Source organism: Bos grunniens, chromosome 23 (genome assembly GCF_055505025.1).
Source record: "Bos grunniens cultivar Pamir isolate PY7600 chromosome 23, Bosgru_T2T1.0, whole genome shotgun sequence".
NCBI lineage: Eukaryota > Metazoa > Chordata > Mammalia > Artiodactyla > Bovidae > Bos > Bos grunniens.
In genome coordinates, this window is record NC_141187.1 from 12,496,258 (window position 1) to 12,509,636 (window position 13,379).

The 13,379-nt window shown below is 44.5% G+C and overlaps 1 protein-coding gene across 10 annotated transcripts in view; it reads left to right on the top strand.

The window, feature by feature from the left end:
* The window catches only part of TBC1D22B (TBC1 domain family member 22B), a 74,041-nt gene that overhangs the window by 42,375 nt on the left and 18,287 nt on the right, over positions 1 to 13,379 (top strand). For 8 of the 10 annotated variants that reach the window (XR_015153139.1, XM_086371487.1, XM_086371481.1 and 5 more), the window contains one exon: positions 13,220 to 13,326. Coding sequence is in view for 9 of the 10 variants with exons in the window: in XM_086371487.1 (XP_086227613.1) it covers positions 13,220 to 13,326 (107 nt within the window). In the remaining variant the exon portion in view is untranslated. Of the gene's footprint in view, positions 1 to 10,912; positions 11,819 to 13,219; positions 13,327 to 13,379 lie in introns of those variants that run through there. The other 2 variants (XM_086371486.1, XM_086371488.1) reach the window with 1 other exon arrangement.

Consider the following 13,379-nt stretch of genomic DNA (forward strand, 5'->3'; position numbering starts at 1 on the left):
CTCCACCACAAGAGATAACACCCTTTGATGTGTATTTTTCCAACCCTTTTCCTGTGTGAGAACAGACCTCCATGTGTTATTTTTCTTTGTTTTGCCCAGAAAAATAGAATCGGACTATCCATACTCTTCTCAGTCTTTCTTGCTTTCACTCACAAGTATCTGGCCAGCTTTCCAGGTTCAGACATACAGGTCTGTGTCGTCATTTTCAGCAATTCCATCTATTTTCATTTAGCTTTACTATAGTGTAGTGAACAGTTCTTTTATAGTAGGGCATTTAAGTGATCTATAATTTTTAGCCATTATAGATAACATTTTAATGAATATCCTTATGCATATTTTCTTATCCTTTGTCTTGAAATACATGATTTTCTGAAAGAGCATCCATAGAAGTGAAACTGCTAGTCCTAAAAGCAGGCCAAATAGATACTACTGCCTTACACTGCAGAGAGGCTTATGGCATCTTGTGCTCCAGCCACTGATGCTTAGGTGCGCTTTTCTTCACATCCTTGTTAGCAAGTCTAATTGTGTTTCACCAGTCTGGCAGACAAACCGCGGTTTGTGTTTCAGTTTTATTGCCACTTACTCATCAGCGAGGTGGTTTATCTTTTCTTTTGTGTATTAGCGTTTGTTTGTCATCTGCTTGTTCAGATATTTACACTTTTTTTTTTCTTCTGTTTTTCTGTTGGTCTCGTTTTTTAAGAGCTTTATGTGGATTAGATATACTCATTTTTCATCTGCTGTGTGTTGCTAGTATTCAACCTTTTTTGACACACCCACTCCATGGGAATTCTTTATGGTTCAACCTAGTATTTTTTTCTCTCCCAGACCATCATCTATCTTTTCAGCTTTTATTATGTCTCCTTATATAGCTCTTCCTAATTTCTTTTTTTTTCCTAGTTTTTATGTAGTCAAATCTGCCCATTCAGATTTAGGTGTCCATTCAGGTGTTTATTGAGCTCCTACTCTATGCCAGAGGATAGAGTGAGTAAGGTAACAGGTGTGCTCCCCCTTGTGGAGCATCCCATCTAGTGGGGACTTGAGGGGCTCACAAAGAAGTAGGTCATTGCAAAGCAGGACACAAAGGAAATACCTCCTCCTCTGTGGTTTCTAGATTTCGTATATTGCTTAGGAAGTTTTACCTTCCCCACCTCAATGTTACAAAGATGCTCTTCCATGTTTTCTTTTAGTACACTTGTGGCTCTGATTTTACATTTAGATTTTTAAATTCTATTCGTAAAATTTATTTTCTTTTACAGTGGGGTTGATATTTAAAGTTATTATTCCAACTGGATACTTCATTATTTATCACTGTTTATATGTAGTACATACTTTCTTCACTGGTGTGAAATCTCTCTTCATAATATAGTATAAATTCCTTTATTTACATGGTTTTGCTTATTTCTATTCCATTTATCTCCATTTCTATGCATCTTCCCAGGTGGCTCAGTGGTAAAGAATCTGCCTGCCAAAGCAGGAGACTCGAAAGATTCAGGTTCAATCCCTGAGTCAGGAAGACCCCCTGGAGTAGGAAATTGCAACCCACTCCGATATTCTTGCCTGAAAAATTCCATGGACAGCTGACAGGCTGCAGTCCATGGGGTCACAAAGAGTCAGACACGAATGAGTGCGCGCGCGTGCGCACACACACACACACGTACTATGCATGTACCACACAACTTGGATATTTGAGCTTTAGAGGGTGTTTTATTATTATTTCAGGGCTGGTCTCTTTCATCATCCTTTTTAAAAAATTGTCTTGACTCTTCTTCCGGATAAACTTGCCAGGTTCAGGAAATAGGGAACCTACCTACTTCAGGAAGTAAGAAGAATTTTTATTGGAGGTGCAGTAATTTTACAAATTAGTTTTGTGGGGTTTCTTTGATAGCAGCTTACTGAGATGTCATTCATATATAATTCACCCATTTAACATGTACAATTCAGTAATTTTTAGTATATTTATAGAGTTTATAACCATCACCACAGTCAATTTTAGAACATTTTCATCAACCCCAAAAGAAACTCTGTACCCTATATCCATCAGTACCAAGCCCCCCCACCCCCTCTATTCCTACCTGCTCTTGCTTTCTGTCTCTATTATTTGCCTTTTCTGGACATTTCATAAAAATGGAATCCTCTGATATGTGTATCTTTTGTGTCTAGTTTCTCTTATTTAGCTTGCTCTTGAGATTCATCCAGGTTGTAGCCTGTGTCAGTGCTTCGCTCCTTTTTATGGTCAAATAAGTATTCCATTGTATGAACATACCACATTTTATTTATTGGTTCATCAGTTGCTGGATATAAATTAAGCTTCAAAGAAACAAGGCATACAGACTTCTCTCCAGCCTCAAGGCCTTTCCTGAACACAGACTCAACATTGTTTGTGGCCTCCAAGAACAGTTCTCTTGTCTGAGTAACAATGCTGCTTTGCTCCCTTTCTCTAATAGTGCCGTATCCTAGGAAGGCAGCTGCTGTGAAAAGAGTTTTGTTATGACTGTCTCTACTACGGGAGGCCTCTGGGATCCTTCACCCGGGGAACAGGCCAGGCCAGTGGCCTTGTCATCCCAGGCAGGTGTCCCCAGGCAGCCTCGCCCACCGCCTCATCTCCCTGAGCTGTAGCACGGAGGATGTCCCCTAGTAGAGCTGTGGGACCCACAGGACCTTGTTTGGCCTGGCTCCTATCTCCTCTGCTATCTGTTCTCTATTACTTTTAAAAAACATTTTTGAAAATATGTATTTATTTATTTTTTGCCGCATCAGGCTCTAGAGCACACAGGCTCCATAGCTGAGGCGCACGGGCTTAGTTGCCCGCAACGCGTGAAATCTTAGCTCCCTGACCAGGGATCATGCTCATCCCCTGCGTTGAAAGGCAGATTTTTAACCACTGGACCACAAGGGAAGTCCCTATTCTCCATTACTTTTATAAAGTAGCACCTGAGCTTGCTTCATGCTTCATATCATGTTTGTTGTAAAATAGCTGAAAATGGGGAGATCCGGTGACTGCCCTCTGTTGAGAGAATTTTTCTGTACCTAACTTAGCGCCCACTCCCCCTCAGTTCCCGATTTTTTTTTTTTTTGCCGAAACCCGCAGCTCACATTGAAGTGGGTCCTCTGTGGATAAGCCGGCTGTGTCTGGGCCCAGCGGTGATAGTGCTGGAGGCTCACCCTCGGGGAATCACAGTCTCTGGACTGTGACCCCTGAGACAGTGAAATACCTCCGGACTCTCTCAAATCCTTTCGGACTTAGATGGCAGTATTGATCTAATTCAGAATATAATGTAATTGATAATATAGTCATCACCAAAATAAGCTGCATAACAGCAACTGTGTTCTGAATGAGGAGTTGTCTGGAAGAGAGGGATCCATGACATGTCCTATTTTCAAAAGAAGAGCAATGCCTGGTGATTTCTTTCATTGCAAAATGAAACAGTAACGAATAACTCTCCCCCTTCTCCTCTGCATGAGGTAGTATAGCAGGATTTTCATTTCAGGTTTTACTAAGAAGCACAGTAGCAATTGAAGTCCCAGAAGGGAAGTCTTAAAATCTCTGACGCATGTTCCCTGCATGACATTTATGCTCAGATATGTCACAGGTAACGCTCAAAACCCTTCAAGCTAGTCTTCAACAGTACGTGAACTGAGGACTTCAGATGTACAAGCTGGATTTAGAAAACGCAGAGGAACCAGAGATCAAATTGCCAGCGTCTATTGGAACATAGAAAAAGCAAGGGGATTCCAAATAAACATCTGCTTCATTGACTATACTAAACCCTGTGACTATGTGGATCACAACAAACTGTGGAAAATTCTTAAAGAGCTGGAAATACCAGACCACCTTACCTGTCTCCTGAGAAACTTGTATTCAGGTCAAGAAGCAGCAGTTAGAACCAGACGTGGATCGGCAGACTGGTTCAAAATTGGGAAAGGAGTACAACTAGGCTATATATTATCACCCTGCTTATTTAACTTCTATGCAGAATATATCATGCAAAATGCTGGGCTGGAAGACTCACAGCTGGAATCAAGATTACTGGGAGAAATATCAATAACCTCAGATGTGCAGATGATACCACCCTAATGGCAGAAAGCAAAGAGGAACTAAAGAGCCTCTTGATGAGGGCGGAATAGGAGAGTGAAAAAAACTGGTTTAAAATTCAACATTCAAAAAACTAGGATCATGGCATCCAGTCCCATCACTTCATGACAAATAGATGGAGATAAAGTGGAAAAAGTAACAGATTTTATTTTTCTTGGGCTCCACAATCACTGTGGATGGTGACTGCAGCCACAAAATTGAAAGATCCTTGCTCCTTGGAAGAAAAGCCATGACAAACCTGGATAGCGTATTAAAAAGTTAGAGACATCACTTTGCCCACAGAACTCAAAGCTGTAGTTAATCTAGGAGTTATGGACAGATGTTAAGTATTGGACCATAAAGAAGGCCGAACTGTGGTGTTGGAGGAGACTCTTGAGAGTCCCGTGGACTGCAAGGAGATCCAACCAGTCCATCCTAAAGAAACTCAGTCCTGAATATGCATTGGAAGGACTGATGCTGAAGCTGAAGCTCCAGTACTTTGGCCACCTGATGTGAAGAACCATCTCATTGGAAAAGACCCTGATGCTGGGAAAGGTTGAGGGCCAGAGAAGGGGGCGGCAGAAGATGAGAAAGTTGGATGGCATCACTCAATGGACATGAGTTTGAGCAAACTCTGGGAAATAGGGAAGCCTGATGTGCCATATAGTTCATGGGGTCACAAAGAGTCAGACATGACTTAGTGACTGAACAACAATGACATGGCATAAATGACCGATTTGGATTAGCTTGGCTACTTTGACAGGGAGCCCCAAGTACCAGTACTGTAAGCAAGAGAGAAAAGTTTATTTCTCCCACATTAAAAGTCAGGAGGTGAGCAGTCCAAGGCTCCATGATATTAGGGATTCAGCCTCTCTCTGTTGTCCTGCCATTCTCAGTGTGTGTTTTCCTACTCATGATCCAAGATAGCTGCTTGTTCTCTAGCCATCACATCTATATTCTAGCCAGTATGGAGAGGGAAAGGAAGAAAGACATACTCTTTCCATTGGAAGGCACTTCCCAAGTACATAACACTTGGTTTTGAATCTCTCATCTGAATTTAAACTTAACGGCGTTTCCCATCGGCAGGTGAGCCTGGAAAACAGTCTATCCCAGGTGACCAGTACCCTTAAGGGTCCTTTCATTGAGGAGGAAGTGGTAGTAGCTATTTATGGACAACAACATCTTTGCTATCCTTTGGCTCCTCAAACTCAGCGTTTGACTAATTCCTCTTCTCCCTATGCCCAGCCACCCTTTTCTCTCAGTCACCAACATTTCCTGTCTCTTAAGTCAGAAATGCTACGTGTGTGCGTGCATAGTCAGTCGTGTCCGACTCTTTGCAACCCCATGGACTATAGCCTGCCAGACTCAATCCTTGGAATTTTCCAGGCAAGAATACTAGAGTGGGTTGCCATTTCCTACTCCAGGGGATCTTCCCCACCCAGGGACCAAACGCGTATTTCTCATGTCTCCTGCATTGGCAGGCAGGTTCTTCACCACTAGCGCTGCCTGGGAAGCCCAAAAATGCTAAGAATTGTTTGTATTAATAATTCTTTTTTCTCATTCTTTCATATCTGATCAGTTACAAAGCTCTGATGGTTTCATGTTCTAACTATTTCTTGAATCGCTTTCTCTCTCCATTCCTCCTATGACTACTCTAGCTCAGGCCTGGATTGCTGAAATGGCCAAGTATGTTTTCCCATCTCTGGTTTTTATCCCCTTCAAAACCATCTTTCACACCATTTAAACACAGACATGCCTGTTCAGCCCCCCTGCTTAAATCCCTTCACTAGCATCTCATCACCTACAGTTTAAAATGTCCAGATTCCCGGGAGTTCCCTGGTGGCCTAGTGGTTAGGACTCGAGGCTTTCACTGCCATGGCCTGGGTTCAGTCCCTGGTCAGGGAACCAAGATCCCCACAAGCCACACAGCACAGACGAAAAAGTCCACATTCTGTAGCTTGCTGTGCAAGGCCCTGTGTCCTCTGCTTCTGCCTCACCTCTTAAAGGCAGAAATCCAAAACTGACGTCTTTAACCTGAAGCCTTGTCCTGTACCACTTCTTTATCCCTGGGCTAATCCATGTGCATTCCTTAAGGCTCCCCTTCCTCCTGGAAGCCTGCCCTGAGACCTCCTCCCTCCCTCCTCCCACCACCTCCCAGCGGCACTCTCTCCATAACTATGCATTTCCCCCTTGAAGGGCTCTAGGACACCAGCTACTGTGTGTTCCATCCTGCCATCTGCCACTGGTCTTTATGATTCTTTGAGGCCAGAGACTATTTGAAACATCTTAACATTCCCAGTGCTTTCATTTTGGTGTCCATAAATTCCACATGTGTCTAGATGAAGAGTGAGTGCCGACTGTCTGCAGCCCCATGGACTATAGCCCGCCAGGCTTCTCTGTCCATGGACTTTCCAGGGAGGAATACTGGAGCGAGTTGCCATTCCCTACTCCAGGGGATCTTCCCAACCTGGGGATCAAACCCGGGGATCAAACCCGTGTCTCTAGTGTCTCCTGCATTGGCAGGCAGATTCTTTAGCACTGAACGAATGAGAGAATGAAAATTTCATAGTGGTTTAAGATATTCAGGAAATAGTACAGCTTTGCTGGCCTTGGCCACTGGAGGGCAGTGAATCACAGCATTTTGATACTGTGCTGATTTAGCCAAAAGTTCTTCTCTCTTTTTCGTAAGGGATAGAGATGGAGCATCATCACTTATTCAGCAGTTACTTATTGATTCTTACAGCGTACCAGGCACTGCTCTAGTCACAGGGGATATGACCATAAACAAAGTGGACAGAAATCCCTGCCTATCCTTCTAGATGTTTATTCACAGAAAATAAAAGCATATAGTCCTTCTCACACACACAAGGGCAACTATGGATGTTTTACTGACTTCTGACACCTCAGTTAGTTTTGCCTGTCTCTAAACTTTATATAAATTGAGTCATTAGAAAAGAATATTCCACCTTTCATTCTCCTGCTCTGGGTTTGGAGGGACCTGGGGAGTGGGGCTGATGCTGAATTTTTAGCCCTCATCCTGTCTGGCACTTTACCCCTTTCCTCAAGGTGCCTCTTGGCCCCGTCTTCATAGACGAAACAGCCTTGTATGTGCTAAGAAATTTGAGGCTCTTTCCAGCAACAGACATATGTGGAGACGCCCAGTCAGAGTGCTGAGCAGGGTTACTTTCAGTGGGCAGTTGAGAGCAGTGTGAGAGTTTGGTGGGATGTCCAGGGCTGGATTTCCTCCCATGAAGAGGTAAGCTCTCCAAGGGCAAACTGTGGCTTGCCATCTCCCTGGCGGTGAGCCAGGTGACGTGTGCACTTGCTGTCTCTTTTATCTGACCGAAGCATAAATGAGACACCATGACAGGAGAAATTGAGGTAGCCAACATAGTCAAGATGTTTGAGCCTAGATGAGGAACCTGTGGGCAGCTGACCACGAGTCCAAACCCTGGACTTCCCAGGGCCTGTGGCATATGAGTCTTGGGGACGTGCTGCCTGGCTCTGTGGGTGGTCTTTGGGCAGGTCCTAGAAGATGAAGGTGAAGTGTGTGCTGGACCTGCCCCCTCCCTTGCCCCTCTAACATGAATACTCATACAGTTTGGGTTCCTGTAATCCAGGCATCAAGAGGCTGATTTAACCAGCAGCCGTTCAATTCAGTTCAGTTCAGTTCAGTCGCTCAGTCGTGTCTGACTCTTTGCGACCCCATGAATCGCAGCACGCCAGGCCTCCCTGTCCATCACCATCTCCCGGAGTTCACTCAAACTCACGTCCATCGAGTCGGTGATGCCATCCAGCCATCTTATCCTCTGTCGTCCCCTTTTCCTCCTGCCCCCAATCCCTCCCAGCATCAGAGTCTTTTCCAATGAGTCAACTCTTCACATGAGGTGGCCAAAGTACTGGAGTTTCAGCTTTAGCATCATTCCTTCCAAAGAACACCCAGGGCTGATCTCCTTTAGAATGGACTGGTTGGATCTCCTTGCAGTCCAAGGGACTCTCAAGAGTCTTCTCCAACACCACAGTTCAAAAGCATAAATTCTTCGGCACTCAGCCTTCTTCACAGTCCAACTCTCACATCCATACATGACTACTGGAAAAACCATAGCCTTGACTAGACGGACCTTTGTTGGCAAAGTAATGTCTCTGCTTTTGAATATGCTATTTAGGTTGGTCATAACTTTCCTTCCAAGGAATAAGTGTCTTTTAATTTCATGGCTGCAGTCACCATCTGCAGTGATTTTGGAGCCCAAAAAAATAAAGTCTGACACTTTCCACTGTTTCCCCATCTGTTTGCCATGAAGTGATGGGACCAGATGCCATGATGTTTGTTTTCTGAATGTTGAGCTTTAAGCCAACTTTTTCACTCTCCTCTTCTCTTAACTTTCTGCCATAAGGGTGGTGTCATCTGCATATCTGAGGTTATTGATATTTCTCCCGGCAATCTTGATTCCAGCTTGTGCTTCTTCCAGCCCAGCGTTTCTCATAATGTACTTTGGATGTAAGTTAAATAAGCAGCAGCCATTAGTGTTCATTAAATAAAAGTAGAAGTAATACAAGAACCTCAGAAAAGTAGAGTCGGTTTGGTGGTGTGTTGGTTTTTAAAATTCGTTTTAGCCAGGTACCTCATGCTGAGCAGTGGATGGCCAGAGATGGTTCTGGGTTAATTGACCGGCACTGTGTTGGGGAGGGCTCTGTCGTCAGCTGCTTCTCTGTCTTAGAAATAGCGTTTCTCCTCTCACAGTCTGAAACAGGGTTCTCCTGAAACAGACCCACCTGCTCCTGTGGGTTTCTGCTCTGTAGAAACCTCTTCCCTCTCCTCACTGTCCTTTCTTTGTCAAGTGGTTTGACTTTGCTGGGTTTAACCGAGGGGTCCCTCCGCCTTGTCCATACTTGGCTCTGGTGGCCTTGTCACAGATACTTGCCTGAAAAATGCCAGATGAGTAATACCCAACAAGTTTCTATAGCACTGAACCCCTTTAAAATTATTACATTCAGGTGATTGGATGAATTCCTTGGAACTCTTCTTAAAACTGTGTTTTTCTGGATGAAAGATTTAATTCCTGTTTTATGAGGTTCTTTAGATGTATGGCTGAAAAGATTTATTTTTTTCCTTTTCTCAAGCAGTTTACTTTTGTGGTCAGAAAATATTATGTAAGCTCTTCTCATAAGTCCAGTTAAAAAAAACAGACAGGAATCAGGTAAGCCAGAGGCTTTGGAAAATAGAAGGGCTGTCTGTAGTCTGGTGCCTTGAATCTCCTTGTGTCTGCGGGTTGGGCTGGTTGATTCCTACCCAACAGATCACAAAATCTAGCAATTGCCCTGTGATCACAGATGCTTTCTGGGAAATGCCTCGAGCACTGAGTGGACAAGTTACTCTTTCCAGTTTTAGTAAAACCAGTTCTTCCCGAAGCTGTTGGGGAGTGTTTGAGGCACAGGTGAGGCTAGTTTTAGGCCCGAGATCTGGAGTTCTGAGAAAAATGAACACTTGACTGGGGCCACCACTCAGGTACATTTATCGGGTAATAACGCTGGGCTTGACAGCATGTTCTTGTCAAGCCTAGAGTGGGCAATTCGATTTTTATAAAGAGCTGTTGGGTTTCCTCTTTTTGGATGCTTTGCCGCTTAAAACAGCCATAAAATATCCCTTAAAAATCTCATTCCCTCCAGTCCGAGTCCTGGCTGCTGAATGCTCCATAATGACAACCAGAGACGCTGCCCTCATCTGAGACGGCATTGCTGGCGTGGCTTCCCATTCCAGCTTCAATTATATGTTGAGTTTTCTCAAGTGGGATGTTTAATGATCCTTCTGAACAGACTGTTGATGCTGAATGAAGCCCTTCCCGAGAGCATGTGGGCCTCCCTTTCTCTGCTGCTTTTTGCTGGTGCACTTAGCTCACAGTTTTTGACTGAATGTGTGAATTTTATCGTCCCAGCAGGCAGAACACTAGAACTAAACCCTCCTCCCACTCTCTGAAGTGCTGGTGAGCTCCCCTGTTGTCTGTGAAAGCCAAGAGCTAACAGGCAGGTGGGGCGTGAGGGCAGAACATGGGCAAAGGACAGCTCCCAGTTCGCAAGGCCCCAAGAGAGGGTTCAGCGTCCTCTGTTGACCCCCTTCTCCCGAGGACAGCTAGGGTTGGGAATGGCACAGTTACTGAGAGCAGGTTCTTATCAATTTGAACCTCATGTTTTTCGATTTTCTTCCTTAAGAGCCAGAGGTAGAAATGGAAAGCTTTGAAATTTGTCTTTTATTTTTAAGGTACGTTTGGAATTAGGTTAGGTTTGGCTGCAAATAGCAGAGATCTAAAATAACAGAGGCTTTAATAACAGTAATACTTAACATTTGTGTAATGCTTATTTTATCCCAGGCACTGTTCGTACTTTTCATGTATTGACTTGTTTAATCCTTACAATGTGCCCCACTGGTGGTAGGATGTTACCTCCTTCAGAGAGGAGGCGTTGAGGCTCAGGAAGCAAAGTCATTTGCCCAGAGTCACAGAGCTTGTGACAGGGCCAGGATTTTAGCTGCACAATCTGGCTTCAGAGTCTATGCTCCTGACCGCTGACTGTTCTGACAAAAAGGCCGCAGGTCACTGGGGCTCATGTGGCAGCCTGCTCCCCATCGTACTCAGGGAGCCTGGCGCTCTCTCCCAGTTACTCTGCTGTGTGTGGTTCCCATTTCCAGTGACATTTCTGCTGCAGTGTTCTGAAATGCCCAGGTAGGACAAGACCCTTCAGATTATCGTGGAGCTTGGGATCTTCATTTGTGAAACACGTACAAATAGTGGGAGAGCTTTTATCTCGAGCCTTCCTTATGGGCTTCATTTTTTTTTTTTCTTTCAGAGGAAGGGAAGCTACTGCCCAGGCTGGTTAGTGTGATCCGCCACACTCACTAAAGGGGAGAGTCCACGTGGTTCCCTAGTGCACTGCTGGGAGTCTGCTCCTGGAGAGTGGTCTGCTGGTACCTGTGGTTAGGTCCTTTGGCCCACAGCAGTTCTCGTGTGGTTCCTCCAGCCATTATTTGTGGTAGTGGGTGTTGGGGGCCCCTGGGTATCCATCCTTGATGGGGAACAGATAGGTAAAGAGGTGATGGCCTGTGTGGGTCAGTGAACTGGAGGTCTGAACAGCAACACAGAAGGATCTTAGAAATGCGAGATGAAGCAAAAAGAAAAAGGAAGATTCTGAGCTGGGTCTTGGAGCCCAGTATCACTTGATTAAATTAATAGTATACATCTGGTCACCCCCCACTCTGGCAAAACACCCACTACATAAATGGTTAAGTTAGAAAAAAAGAAAGATGGTATTTCGTGGAAGGATTTTTTTGTGTGGTTTCTCAAATAGACCTTTATATATTATCTGAAGTCTTCATTTCTGCAGGCTTAGTGTTTTACAAAATCTTGTTCTCTTTTTGGTAGTAAAAGGCAGGTGTAGTCCATGGTAGCTCCTTTTTGCTAGAATCATGTGCATTTTTTCTTGACCAAAAGTTATATTTACTGTAGAAATTTTGAATAGTAAGGCTTAAAGAAAATAAAAATTCTTTATCCCTACTACCTTGGGAATAAGCACTGTAAACCCTTGTGATATATTTTGTTTTTCCTCTGTGCTTATACAAACACATAAATATTGTATGTACAGTAGTTGAGAATAAACCATAAATAACTTTGTACTTTACTCCTCTCCCTCAACGCTGTGACATGCTTCCCCATGTCATTACAAATTCCTAATAAACCTCACCTAAAATTAACTATATCATGCCTACCGTGTGCCAGGGTCTGCTGTCGATGCTTTACTTGTATTAACTGTGGAGTTTTTACACTGTTGCCAGGCTCATACTTTTTCTGACAAAGCACCCCGCCCTCCCCAAAAGCGTTTTTACAGCCCTTGAGGTCCATTAGAAAAACACTGTTATATAGGATGAGAATCGGAGAGTTGTCCCACAACATCCTGAGAAGGTCCAGTTGTAAGTCTCGATAGAGTGATAATTCTCATAAAGGAAAGGTCTGGATTCTAAATACATTCTGTCATATACCTGTGTCTCGCGGCACCAGGGTCTGCAGTGAACATGCTGTTTTCAAACAGGGCTCCAAGGAGAGAGGCTGCCTTTGACACAGAGCGCAAGGGCCCGAACGTCTCCGTGTGTGGCCTCTGATGGGCATGCCAGGGGCCTGTGGCTTGAGGTGGCCTGTCTTGTCCACCTTGTCTCCCGCAGGAAGGGAACATCACACATTCCTTCTTCTAGAAGACTCCTGTGTTCTTCCTTCTTGCATCTCAGACCAGTCGGACAACCTCTCACTCTTGTCCCTTAGTGTGGGGTTTCCAAGACTCGCTCATAGGCAGGCCTCTTTAAAAGAGCTGCCAAGGCTAAAGAAACTGGGGGAGTGCTGAGTAAGCCAGATGAAGGAGATTTTCTTAATGCAGAATTCCTAATAACTTCTCGAATCCTTTTATGAGTCTCCAAGATGAGGATATATAATGCAGCGTTTCTCTGCTGTGTTTGTCCATGGAACCTTTTTTACTTGAGTATCCTATAGGATGGAGGTTTTTGCAGAACCCAGCTTGATAACTGCCAGCTTGGTTGAGATGAAATCCTGGAAGCTTTCATGGGTTTGGGCCATCTTCCTTCACACAACTCATCCTCACTTCTGAGGCTTGAGGCCCTGGGTCTGCCTGGTCAGAACGGGGGGATTCTGTCTTTAAAAGGACCTGTCGGGGTTCCCTGATCCCAGTTGTTCTCACTGCCTGTAAGAGTGAGTGTGTTAGTTTACTGAATTTCTGAAATGAAAGAATTTTTCCAGACTGCCTCCAGGGGGCTGGATATAGCTCATTGAACATGAAGCCTGAAGTTTTTTTGGTTTTTTTTTCCTCAAACTAAATGAAAAATGCAGTGGAAGAGAAAGATGTGTTGGACCCAGCCAACCCGGTGTGAGAAATGGCCTGTTCAGTGTTGTCATGAGATTCTCGAGCACCTTCCTGGGACACTCCTGCCTACCTGGCAAGGGGACGGTGGTGGGCAGGCCCCTGTTCCTTGGCCTCACATGAGCCTGGCTCCCCCTGGGCCTTAAGGACCCCGTTGAAGATACTAGACTCTGTCTTTCTCTATCCATTTTTTTAGAGAAAACCTCTGGACTTTCTTCACCTTTTGTTTTACAGAAGAGGATGTGGAGAACTTTGATGTGACCAATTTGTCTCAGGACATGCTGCGAAGCATAGAAGCCGACAGCTTTTGGTGCATGAGCAAGCTGCTGGACGGGATCCAGGTGAGCGACTCTGCCCATTCGGGATGCCCTGCTTGGGGCTCCCTTTGGGTTCC